The sequence below is a fragment of the Pseudorca crassidens genome, chromosome 15 (assembly GCF_039906515.1).
Source record: "Pseudorca crassidens isolate mPseCra1 chromosome 15, mPseCra1.hap1, whole genome shotgun sequence".
NCBI classification, from domain to species: Eukaryota; Metazoa; Chordata; class Mammalia; order Artiodactyla; family Delphinidae; genus Pseudorca; species Pseudorca crassidens.
This window is the reverse complement of record NC_090310.1, coordinates 14,216,939-14,229,994: the sequence shown is the minus strand read 5'-3', so window position 1 is coordinate 14,229,994 and position 13,056 is coordinate 14,216,939. Positions and strand designations below refer to the sequence as shown.

At 40.5% G+C, this 13,056-nt stretch overlaps 1 protein-coding gene and 1 non-coding gene across 4 annotated transcripts in view; one reads left to right on the top strand and one right to left on the bottom strand.

Moving 5' to 3' along the window:
* LOC137206838 (S-adenosyl-L-methionine-dependent tRNA 4-demethylwyosine synthase TYW1) overlaps window positions 1–13,056 on the top strand; it is a 206,152-nt gene that overhangs the window by 28,738 nt on the left and 164,358 nt on the right. For all 3 annotated transcript variants that reach the window (XM_067705974.1, XM_067705973.1, XM_067705972.1), the window contains exon 8: window positions 9,548–9,665. In XM_067705974.1, coding sequence (XP_067562075.1) covers window positions 9,548–9,665 — 118 coding nt within the window. The remainder of the gene's footprint in view (window positions 1–9,547; window positions 9,666–13,056) is intronic.
* TRNAY-GUA (transfer RNA tyrosine (anticodon GUA)) lies at window positions 2,728–2,798 on the bottom strand. The gene has a single exon. It is a non-coding gene; the product is annotated as a tRNA-Tyr (tRNA).

Sequence of the window (13,056 nt, the reverse complement as noted above, 5' to 3'; positions counted from 1 at the left end):
TGCGCCACCAGGGAAGCCCCTCTACCATTTTTTGATAGGACTAGTTGGTGAATAACTAGTTTTGAATTATATAAAAGTCTTGAGTACTTATTATATCTGTAAAACATGAAGACCTTCTAATTTTACTCTGGGTAGACTCATACCATAGCAAATGGTAATTTAAGGAAACAAATTTAACGATTATTTATTTAATTTTTACTAGTTAAAATTAAAAATTTTTTTCACTATAGGGACTTCCCTGGTGGTCCAGTGGTTAAGACTCTGTGCTTCCACTGCCGGGGGCGTGGGTTCGGTCCCTGGTCGGGGAACTAAGATCCCACAAGCTGAGTGGCTCAGCCAAAAAAAATTAAATTAAATTAAATTAAAAAATTGTTTTTTCACTATAAATTAACATACTTGTAATAATGAAAATTTGGAAAATAGAGAAAGGGCAAAAACCTACCAGTAATTCCATCTCCTCTTTAAAAATCACTATTAATAATTAAATAAATATTGGAATATTTATTTAAATTTTATTTTATATGCACCTAAATTTCTATTTTTTAAAAAATTAATTAATTAATTTATGGCTGCATTGGGTCTTCGTTGCTGTGTGCAGGCTTTCTCTAGTTTCAGAGAGCACGGGCTACTCTTCGTTGTGGTGTGCAGTCTTCTCATTGCGGTGGCTTCTCTTGTTGTGGAGCAGGGGCTCTAGGTGTATGGACTTCAGTAGTTGTGGCACGCGGGCTCAGTAGTTGTGGCTCGCTGGCTCTAGAGTGCAGGCTGAGTCGTTGTGCACGGGCTTAGTTGCTTTGTGGCATGTGGGATCCTACTGGACCAGGGCTCAAACCCGTGTCCCCTGCATTGGCAGGCAGATTCCTAACCACTGCGCCACCAAGGAAGTCCCTAAATCTCTATTTTATTATAAAAATATCATATTCTTCAGACAGTCTTTATAACCTTATTTTAAAAATCTTGCAGAAAAATCTTTCTAAAGTAATAAATACTGGTATAGTCTATGTTACAACAAGGATTACTTTTGGGAAATATTGTAAAAGCTGCTTTATTTTGAGTTTTACTGTCCTTTTTCAACCTGCATGGGAGGGAGACCCCTTCCCCTGTCTTGGGATGAAAACTCTGGTGGACTCCATGACTTTTCTGGTCATTTTTGGTCATAAAGTATGACAGGCACTTTAAGGTACAAAGTCTTAATTTGGCGGTAGAATGTCCAGTCCTATGTAATACTAAGTAATACTAAATAAACGCAGTCCAAGTTTCCAGTTTAATTCAGAGTGAAACTTCTCCCCTCCTTATTGTCTGCTCTCTGGCCTATTTGCTAGTAGCTATTTTATAATATCTCCTTAGGGTTTGGGGTGTGGATGGGGGAAGCAGGAGATAAAGAGAAGTGGGGAAGTTCTTACTTGGCACTGTCACAAGGCGACTTTGTGCTCTCTCGTTGTCAGGTGTTTAAACTTGGCTCTTCTTCCAGGCAGCGTGTTTAGCACTCCTTTGGAGACATTGTCCGTGGCTGTCTCCACACCTGGCGCCTTGCCCTGAGCACGTGTACTCTGAGAAGTGTGCTTCCGTTGGTCCTCACTCCTTCCTCGGGGCCCTGTGCCTCTGGTTTCCCCTCTTTTGAGGTCTTTCGTCTGTTCTCTCTGGTTGCCCAGTGGGTCAGGATCGAAGATCTCCCCCACCCCTACCCCGCTCCCAAGGGAATGCTCCTGAGTTCTTTATTCTGGGAGCACAGGCTGATTCCTCTCCAGCAACAGTGCTCACTTGCTAAAGCAACTAGTCAGGCCTTCTGCTCTCTGGATTTCCTGGGCAGGAGGCATTCACCAGTCTGAGTGCAGAGGATACATAGCGGCTTCTTTGAGGTTCCTGGGGTTTGAGGTGAGAACACAGCCCTCCACCCCCAAACATCTCTTCATTTGAGGCAGATGAAGGAGCTCAAAATACCTTTCTAATATTCTCTGAAGAAATCCTCAAAACTCCTCTCTTGTTATCTCCGTACTCTCTACCCTTTCACATCCTTGATGTCAGGGAGGCACTTTTCAAGTTCTTAAACTTGTTCTCAGATATTTCCTTTGAAAATTTAATTTTTTTTTTTTTTCCAATTTATCTTTTGGCAGTGCTGCATGGCTTGTGGGATCTTAGTTCCCCGACCAGGGATCGAATCCATGTCCCCTGTATTGGAAGCGCAGAGTCTTAACCACTGGACCACCAGGGAAGTCCCATCCTTTGAAAATTTATAACTTGATCTGACCCTCTCTTTGGAGTTTCATTTAATTTAATACCCTGTTTACATATGTTTAAAAAACTCAAAGAATACAGTCCCCTGTCCCTATTCTTCTTAAATGTACTTTTCACAGCTCAGTGCAGTTTACACTTTGACACTATTCTTCCAGGTATTTTACTGCCTTTACAAACACACCTGCATTTTGGTATAACTTCGTTTTTTTGGCTACACAGAATAATTTTGTACTCCAAGTCTACAGACTACTTTTTTCCATTTAACATGGCAGGTTTCCAGTCCTGTGATAGAGATCTGCCTAATTAATTTTAATGTTTATGTAGTAGTCCACAATTATGTCCCATAGTTATTTGACTCTTGTTGATTAACATTTAGGTGTTTCCTGATTTCTATAATAAGCACTCTCTTTTTTTTAAAAAAAACCTATTTTAATTCCTGAATTGTACTTTTTTTTTTTCTTTTTTCTTTTGGTTGTGCCACGTGGCTTGTGGGAGTTCCCTGACCAGGGATTGAACCTGGGCCCAGCAATTACAGCACTGAATCCTAACCACTGGGCCACCAGGGAACTCCCTATAATGAACACTCTTGCTCTTATATTTTTCATGACTGATAAATTTATCTTGAGTAAATTTGTAAAATTGAAATTTCTGGATCAAAGAGAATTTTATAATTTTGATGATATTTCTAAATTGCCCTGTAAAAAGCTGAAAACATTTTTATTTCTTCTTACTGCATAAGAGAGAGATGAGAATGCCTGTTTCTCTAAACCCTTGCCAACCCCCAGGTGTTCTCAATCTTTTAAATCTTACCAACCTGAAAGGTGAAAAATAATAACCTTAAAAAATAATAATTTGCATTTCTTTAATTTTGAGTGAGATTGAATGTATTTTTTTCCTGTGAAGCATCTCTTTCTGTCTGCCTGGAGTTAGACAGACTACAAAGTCTGAGGGCACAGTTCCTGAGACTGCTTTCACTTCTGACACCAACTGCAAGTTTGGGGGGGGTCCTAAAAACCTCCCTCAGATTCAGTCATTTGCTAGAAAGACTCACAGAACTCCCTGAAAGCTGTCACCCTCATGATTACGGTTCATTGCTAGGAAGGGGTACAGAAAAAGCAGCCAAAGGAGGAGATGCACAGAGCAGAGTCTGGGAAGCATTCATTCATTGTCCTCAGGATGTGCTACCCTCTCAGCACGGATGCGTGACATGACACGTGGAGCATCGCCAACCTGGGAAGCTCACCTGAGCTTCGGTGTCCAGAGTTTTTATGGGGGCTTCATTATGTAGGCATACCTGATTGATTGATTGCCCATGGGGTTGAATCCAGCCTACAGCATAGTACCCCCCAAATTTGGCATGAGTCACCCTAATAGCATAAACTGTCAAGTGCCTCTGAAGGGCCCACCATGAATAAAGATACTCCCAACACTCAGGAAGTTCCAGGGGGTTAGAGGTTACTTTCCAGGAACTGGGGAGAGGCCAGACTCCTCTTTGGGCAGGGCCAAATTCTTTACTACACACTGTCCTATGCCCGTTCTTATATTGGGATATTTGGTTCCTTTTGTAGAGATCATAACCCAAAAATACTCTATGAGTGTAAAACTAAACCATAGAATCCAAAATTATTTTCCGAATTTAAAATTATGATTGTTCCTGTTGCAGCATTTTGTTACTTATTTCCTAATACTTTGTCTGTGTGTTAGTGTTGTCGCTGTCACTTTTAGTAGCTTTTGTATTTTAGAAGCCCTGGCAGAGGAGCTGTTAAGAATGACAAGTTTGTGGGATGTAGGTTCAGGGCCTGGGCCAGCCAGTTTGTAACTTGGCACTCTTAGGGCAAAGCTTAATCTTCTCTGGCCTTAATCCCCGTGTCTGAGAAACGTGGACCGTAACCTCTGCCTTCCTCACAGCGTTGTTGAGAGTCAGATAAGAACTGTGCGTGAAAATGCATTACAGTCTCTGAGAGCCTGAGAGATTAAAATGAGAAATAAATATGCTTAGACATTTTAAATTTGCTTATGCATTCTGCTAGAGTTGGTCATTTAGTCTGTTTTCAGGTTTTCTGCTGTTGTAATTAGCACTGGTCTGAGACCTTTTTTACTTAAAAGAGAGTGTTGATATTTTCTTGGTTTATATTTTCCCCAAGTTGAGATACTGGGTCAAAGCAAATATATAATTGTATGACTCTTAATAAAAATCTGAGTGATTTTAAAAGGTGAAACTGTCTTGAAATGGGATAGATTTCAGTGCATGAGATGCCTGATTTAGGTAGATTTCTGGATCTTCCAAGTTAAGAGAAGATATTTATAGCTTTATTTGTAGTGGGTGAAGAGTTTGGGACAATTTTTTTTTCCAACTTCATTGAGATATGATTGACAAATAAAATTTTATGTACTTGGGTTGTACAATGTGGTTTCTTTTTAGGGTGTATAATGTGACGTTTGATATGTGTGTACAATGCTTAACCACAGCCCACACATCCCCACTTCATATTGCTAACATTGTGTGTGTGTGTGTGTGTGTGTGTGCGTGTGTGTGTGTGCGTGCGCGCTGAGAACACACAAGATGTACTTTCAGCAAATTTCACATGTACTGTAAAAGTTTGGAATAGTTTGCGGGTCCATTTTTTTCCTTTGCTTTTTCCTCTTATGTCCATTAGAGGGCACTGGAGAAAAAGCACTAAGGAAAAATTTGGATGTCCATGTAAATTATTTTTTGAAATAAAATGATTTTGGACTTTATGAACTTTAAGCAGCTGGCTTATGATATTTCAGGTTTCTCATAGAAATCACTCATAAAATCATCAGATCTAGGGGAAAAAATATATATATATTTCCAACTTCAGTGCAGCATGAAAATAACGGCCCCGTTTTTTGCTTTTCATTATTTTTAGGTTACAGCAGGGTTTCCAGATGTGTCCTGTGTGTTCATTTGATATTGGAGACAGTATACTAAAATTCAGTGATGGATGTTATTACTGCTTGGCTCTTCTTTTTCGTATCTCCGGGGAGCATTTTCTTTGGGGTCCATCCAGGCAGATTCCTGAGCTGCTTTCTGCCTGTTCATCATTCTACATCACATTAATTGCCTTAGTTGTTACTGCAGAGGAAGCAGTACGCTCTAATACCTAAAAGCATCAGCTGTAGAGTTGGGCCAGAGCACTCCTACTGTAAGACCTCTTTTGAATGATATTCACTAACTTTCATGTGTCACAGTATCTCAGCTTGTGTGTCTGGGCAAGTTATTTCACTCTGTGTGCTAGAGTGGGAGACGATAACAGTAACTGCTTTATAAAGTTGTTTTGAAGATACAATAAGTTAATCCATCTAAAGCCTTTATTTTATTGCCTGCCACATAGTATGTCCTTGATAACTAATAAACGATTATTGTCTAAGGAGATATCTTCAAATGGGATATGTTTGGTCTGACTAGAACACCACCATAGTTTCTACGCCCCTCCCTCTGCAGCAAGGCAGTAATTCTAGGGCCAAAGAGAATTTGAAGGGTGGGAGTGAGAACTGAGAACAAGAGAGCTAGAGTTTGAAACGTTGCACATGCCATGTGCTGAGGGGATGGGGTGTTAGGGGAATATGGCAAGGTTGGGGAACTCTCTAAGCAGTTTAGTATGTTAAGAGTGGAGTGCGGTGGGGATGTGTGGAGAGGTGAAATAGAGAAGGAAGGCAGGGGCAGGATCCTGGAGGCCTTTTCATCCTCTGTCAGGAGAGTGTGAGCTTTGTCCTAAAGGCAGTGGGAAGCAATGTGAATTGATTGAATAGGATGAGTGGGCTGGAGGTGTGGGGAGAGAGAGCTCCAGGGTAGGTTCAGACGATTAGGAGCAGTCAAGTACACTAGATAATCTCATTCAGTCCTCACAAAGACCCTGGTATTGTACTGTCACCTCCACTTTATCATTTTACAGGGCAGGACACAAGCTTAGAGAAGCAAAGCAATTTGTCCAGAGTCGGATGGGGTGGGACCAAGCCCAGGCTCCATCTCTTTGTCTCACTCCCCTTTGCTGCTTCCCCAGAAGGGAAGCTGAGGAGTTTGGTGAGAGAACAAGGAGTCAGGAAGAGCCTGCCAAGGCTTAGGTTGTTTATTTTCTGTTTCTCTCGTGTTGTGCTTCTAAATGTAAAGCAGATTGCTACTTGTTTTCTTCCTGCAGTAAATAAATGTTGCTAAAATACTCCCCACAGCATGTTCTGGTTAAGCAGACGAACAGTGGTATCAGTATCATTAGTTTTGGAAATAAAGGTGGATGCTTGGTAATTACTCACCAGAGAAACATTTCAGTCTACAAAAGGAGCTTGGTGTGTCCAGTTCTGATTATAAGGCTGCATAGTACTGCAGTGTAACAGCATGAAGCTGGTTCTCCTTTCATAATTATTTTTAAGGCTTTAAGTGTTAAATTCACCCTCAAATGTAAGGTGACGTCTCTTCAACCCCAAGGTTGGCACTTAACCAACTAGGTGGAAGTTTTACCTTAAAGTCTTTAACAAATCCCCTTTTGTCTTGTTTTTATCCTAGGCAATATTGGGGTGGTACTGTGGTTTCTGGGATGAAGGTGTGAGAATGAATTCGGTGATATTGTATAATATCTTTTTCTTTCTTTTTTTTTTTTTAAGAGAATTGGTACCACTTTTTGGCTCCCATTATTACAGCAGATTCATATATTTCCGTCTATTTATAAAGAACTTCTCACTTATTTATAGTCATTTTCCTAAGTGCCTAGGAAGTGAGCTTATAATCAGTTTTCCGTTTTGCGTATCAGAAAATAGCAGCTTGGAGAGGGCATGCGTTTTCTTTCAAGACAAGTGTGATGGGTTTGGGAGTTGGGGAGGGGTGGAAGGTTGGAGACAGGGCTATTGCAGTTGTCCCTTAGGTGAAACCAAGGCTGGGGGCAAAAGCAGTGGCATTGTGGTTGGAGAGAACCCATACGTTGAGAATTAAAAGTTTAGAACTTGGTCACGCGTTGCCCAATGGGTGTGCAGGAGAGGAAGGAATCCAGATTGACCAGTTCTGGGATCTTCATTTATTTCTGCTTAGACTATGTAATGGCTATAAAAAAATAAATAAAAATACACGGGTCCTATGTCAGTTGTTATGTTGTTATATTCTGGGCAAACGGGAAAATGTCTGCAGATAGGAGATTAGAATTAGAATTTGAATGGGGCTTTGCACTTCCTTGGAGAGTGCTGTGAACCATTGTATTTCTTTTCAGAAATGGAGTTACTGCTGCATATGCAAGATAGGACTAAACTGTCATAGAGGGAAAGAATGATAAAATTTTGCCCTGAATACCCAAGACCTTTAATCATAGCCGCTGCTCTCTTTCCATGTGAATTATGTGTCCAGATGATTGAATCTGGAGTAGCTGCACTCACATTTTATAATAGATAATTTCTCTAGTGTTGGGACATTGACAGTGTTCCATGGCCATTCTTTTTTTTTTAAAAATAAATTTATTTATTTATTTTTGGCTGTGTTGGGTCTTTGTTGTGGTGCGTGGGCTTCTTATTGCGGTACGCGGGCCTCTCACTGTTGTGGCCTCTCCCGTTGCGGAGCACAGGCTCCGGACGCGCAGGCTCAGCAGCCATGGCTCACGGGCCCAGCCGCTCCGCCGGCGTGTGGGATCTTCCCGAACCTGGGCACGATCCCGTGTCCCCTGTATCGGCAGGCGGACTCTCAACCACTGCGCCACCAGGGAACCCCTTGAGGGCAGATGTTGCCACCTACTATCAATTCTTGCATGATTAGTAGGGAATTACAGTAACTTGCTTCGGAATTACTTCAGACATTTAAATGCTCTCAAGGTCAAGGTTAGTTCACTTTGCTCCACCACAAGACTTCCTTGGAACTCAAGCTCACATCTTTGCTTTTAGGTCTGAAATAGACTTAAAAAAAAAAAAAAAAAGAACAAGCCATAGGATTCTTTTTTTTTTTCTTTCTTTTAAAAAAATATTTGGTTGCACTGGGTCTTAGTTGCGGCAGGTGGGCTCCTTAGTTGCAGCATGCGAACTCTTAGTTGCGGCATGCATGTGGGATATAGTTCCCTGACCAGGGATTGAACCCAGTTCCCCTGCATTGGGAGCATGGAGTCTAATCCACTGTGCCACCAGGGAAGTCCCTGGTGGGACAGCAAATCCCTATTCACCTCCTGCCCAGGTTCAAACATGGATCATCCTCCTTTTTCTGTTTTAGTTTGACACAGACCCAACACATCATGTCATCTGTGAGGTGTTGTCATTTTTAGGTAGAAAGGGCGTTGTTTTGAGTCTGCTCATTGATTCACTGGGGTCTAGACACTGAAAATGGACAGGCACTGAGGGTAGTTTAGGGCTCGGTGGTAGGGCTCCTGCTCAGGTGACTTATTTTGGTTCTGCAGTAAGATCTGATGAATGTCTCCTCTGAAGTGTAACACAGACTTTGTGGGTTGTCTCAAAATGATTAATTAGCACTTTAACCGTCTTCCAAAAAGGTATTGAGGTAACTTTAAAATATATATACATGTAATGAGATTTAAAAAGAGAGGAAGAAATCAATGTGAACGGTGAATGGTGGTCATCTTGTAATATGACGTCACTGACAGAATATAAGACAAGGATGATGCAAGGCCTGATACAGTGATCAGAGTTGTGCTGTGAATTTTCTAGTGGCCAAAGTCAAAAGGAAACACAGTTTTATATTATCCTTCAGATTTATTTCTATCACTGAAGACAGATTTTCACCATGGGATCTTCTGTAAGAAGCCTTTGGGGCTACAGGTGGAGGTGGTGGAGTGACTTGGGTTCTGAGCAGGTGGCTGGGCAGCTCAGAGCAATTTTTTGACTTGTTTTTGGGGTTTGCAGATGTTATAACCAGCACTACTATAATTTAGTGAAGTCCTATTATGTATCAGGCATTGTGCCAGGTAATTTTGTTTCATTTAATCTTCAACACAGTTCTGCTCCATAGATATTCCTTTTCTCTCTTTTCAGGTGAGGAAATTGAAATTTAGAGAAATAACTTGCTGAAGTTGGGCAGCTGTCTGTGCTCAGATTGTGAAAACTATTTGACATCTAGATAAGTGGATTATTGATTTATGTTTTGTGGATGTATGTGTTTGAATATGTAGTTACTTTTTTTGGGGGAAAAAAAGCCCCTTGTGTGTCTTTAGCGCAGTGTGTGACTGGAAATGTGATCACTTGGAAGAGAACAGGTTTATGGGCTGTGTGGTTCGTGATGAACCCTTTTATCCATGCTACGTGTGTATGATTGTCGTGCTGTTATTTCACTTGCCCATTACCAATTCTGGGTTTCATTCTTTTCATTTTAATACAGAGAGAAAAGGAGCGGCAGGAAGGGGAAACTAGTTTGATCAGGAGCACAGTGAAGAATGAAGCCAGTGAAAGAAGAGCTATGATAACTCCTGCTCTCCGAGAAGCCCTTACTAAACAAGGTGAAAGTCCTCAAGAACTGTTATAATTCTACACTCTTAAGCATTCTAAAAGAGGGACCATAAAATAGGGATTGCCAGGAGGAACAAAGATAAGGAAGTCCCGCTATAGTTGGCTCAGCTGCTGTGTGGTCGTGGCAGCTGTAGCTGTTTAAGGAGTCACGGTCTTGTTTCTGTGGATCACTTGTGTGTTGGCTGCCTGGACCAGCAAGGGTTCTTCTTTGCTTGGTTTATTGGGATGGTACTTTACCATCATTGAGGCTCAGGTATGCAGATGGAAGGTGCAATCATTGGATTCTTTACACGTCACTGTTTATTAAGGGGAAATTATTAAACCTCATATGATATTAGGCTGGGTTAATTAGAAGTGTTTTATGTAGAAGTATATCTGGATTTCTGTGGTCCTACCTTATGAAGAAGGCTGCAGTTGAATGAACGAATGATATTGGTTTCCTGTAGAAGAAAGAGTAATAAACTGGGGGTGAGTAGACTGACTTCCTTCCCTCCCTCCCTCTTTCTATAATTATTGAGATCCTTTTATGTGACAGTTCCGGCAATGCAGAGGAACTTAAGATACTTGACGTATCTCCTTCAAGGAGCTCTCAGCTTATTAGAGGAGACAGACAAAAATATACAGATTTTTTTACATAGAAATATATATGCCTTTTTTTTTTTTTTTTTTTTTGCGGTACGTGGGCCTCTCACTATTGTGGCCTCTCCCGTTGTGGAGCACAGGCTCCGGACGCACAGGCTCAGTGGCCATGGCTCACGGGCCCAGCCACTCCACAGCATGTGGGATCTTCCCGGACCGGGGCACGAACCTGTGTCCCCTGCATCGGCAGGAGGGCCCTCAACCACTGCGCCACCAGGGAAGCCCTATATCCCTTTTCATTAGAGTAGAATAAAGTGATTTTTTTTTTACATCAAATCATATTTAATACTTCTGATTACTGTTCAGTTTGTCAGTATTGATGCAAAATTAAGTCTCATTCATATAGGAATAAAGTGATTTTTATAATAGGTTTAAATCTGTCATCTTGCTGTTTGTTTTCTACTTGTCTCACGTGTTCTTGGATTTCCTTTCTCTTGTTTTACTGCCTTCTTTTAGATAGTTTTTTAAATTAGATGATTCTGTTTTACATCCTTTGTTAGCTTATTAGCTATAGCACTGTGGTTGCTTAGTGGTTAGTGGTTGCTTGAGGTTTTATACTATCCTGTATCACAGTATATCCTCACTTGGTGTTACACCACTTCACGTAAAGTGGAAGAACCTTCAGTACTTCTGTTTTTGCCCTCCTCAACCTCTGTGCAATTGTTTTCATACCTTTTGCTTCTACACATGTTTTAAGCCCTGTACTAAATTGCTGTTCTTTTGGTTTAAACAATTATCTATTACAGATTTAAATAATTAGGAAAAAATTTTATATATTGACTCATGTAGTTACTACTTTTGGTACTTTTCATTCCTCTGTATAAGTCCGTGTTGTCTGATGGCCTTTTCCTTCTGCCTGAAGGACTCCTTTTTGCATTTCTTGTAGTGTGGGTTTGTTGATGATGAATTTTTTCAGCTTTTGTATATCTGAAAAAGGCTTTCTTTTGCCTTCATTTTTGAAGGATTTTTTTGTTATTTAATTTAATTTTATTTTTGAAGGATTTTTAGTTTTTTGATGTGTCTAGAATTGGCAGTTTTTTTCTTTTTTGCACTTTAAGGGTGTTCTTCCACTGTCTGCTGGATCACGGTGCTTCTCATGAGGGCTCTGCAGTCGTCTTTTGTTCGTTCCTTTCAAATGTAATGTTTTTTACCCCCTGATTTTCTTCTAACAACTGATTTTGAATGATTTTAATTATAATATGTCTCAGTGTAGTTTTCTTCATGCTTCTTGGGATTTGTTGAGCTTCTTGGTTCTGTGGATGTATAGTTTTAATCAAATTTGGACAAATTTTGGACATTATTTCTTCAAATATTTTTCTGCCACCCCCTCTCTTTCTTCTTTTTGGGGACTCCAATTACATGTATAATAGGCCACTTGAATTTGACCCATAGCTCACAGATGTGCTTTTCATATTTTAAAATTATTTTTTCTGTCCTGCTTTACCTGACTGGATAGTTTCTATTGCTGTCTTCAAGTTTAACTCAGTAATCTTTTCGTCTCTAAGTTGAATCTTCTAGTAATTCTATCCAGCGTATTTTTCCAGCTTAGATGTAGCTTTCATCTCTAGAAGTTCAGTTTAGGTCTTTTTCTATCTTCCATGTCTCTACTTAACTTTCAGAGCTTATGGAATACAACTATAACTTTTAATGTCCTTATCTGCTAACATCTATGTCATTTCTGAGTCAGTTTTGGCTGCTGGTTTATTCTCTCCATTATTGATCACGTTTTCCTATCTTTTTTGCATGCGTGGTAATCTTTGATTGTATGCCAGCTCTAATTTTATGTTTTTGGGTACTGGATATTTTTGAATTCCTATAAACATTCTTGAACTTTGTTCTGGGATGAAGATAAATTACTTGGAAACAGCTTGAGCCTTTTCATCTTGCTTTTATGATTTGTTGGGTGAGACCAGAGCTGGCTCACTTTACAGCTAATTTTTTCCCCCACCATTGAGGCAAAACACTTCTGTGTACTCTGCCCGGTGCCTTGGAATCTTGAGGTTTTCTGTCTGACTGGTAGGAACAGGCACAGTTCCCAGCTGGCTGTGAGTACCAGGCATGCCTTTAATCTTTTCAGATGGTTCCTTCCCATTACTGGGTAGTTTTTCTCTCACGTATGCACTAAGCAGTACTCAAGCAAGTACTTACAGGAATCCTCTGCAGACCCTTGAGTTCAATCTCTGTGTAGCTTTTGTCTCTCCAGTACTCAGTCTTGCAAACTTTAGCCACAGGGGCTCCCCTCTCTACTTCCGTGTCCTCAACTTGGGGAGAATACTGAGCTCTGCTTGTGTCATCTCTCCCTGCTGCACAGCGTGGCAACTTTCAAGGCAGTAAGCTTGGGTAATGGTAGGACTCAGCCTTGTTTGTTTCCCATCTCTCTTGGATCATCTTCCTTTGTTGCCTGATGTTTTGTATTCTGAAAACTGTGGTTTCATGTATTTTGTTCAGCTTTTGGTATTTCAGGTGGGAGAGTAAATCTTTACTCTGTTACTCCATCTTGGTTACAAGCAGAATCCTACCCTGCAATTTTAGTAACTGCGTTGTGTGTACTGTGGTCAGCTACAGGGCTCTCCATCCTATACTGTGCAGTCTTTTCATACCTACCTAAATGCAGAATTTTGTAGAATCCTATGTATCTTGGGAGAGAAAGATATAAAGAACTAATATAATACAGTGTGATTTCTATGATAGTGGTATGAGCAACATATAATGTAGGAGTCCAAAAGAACTAGAATTTTCTCT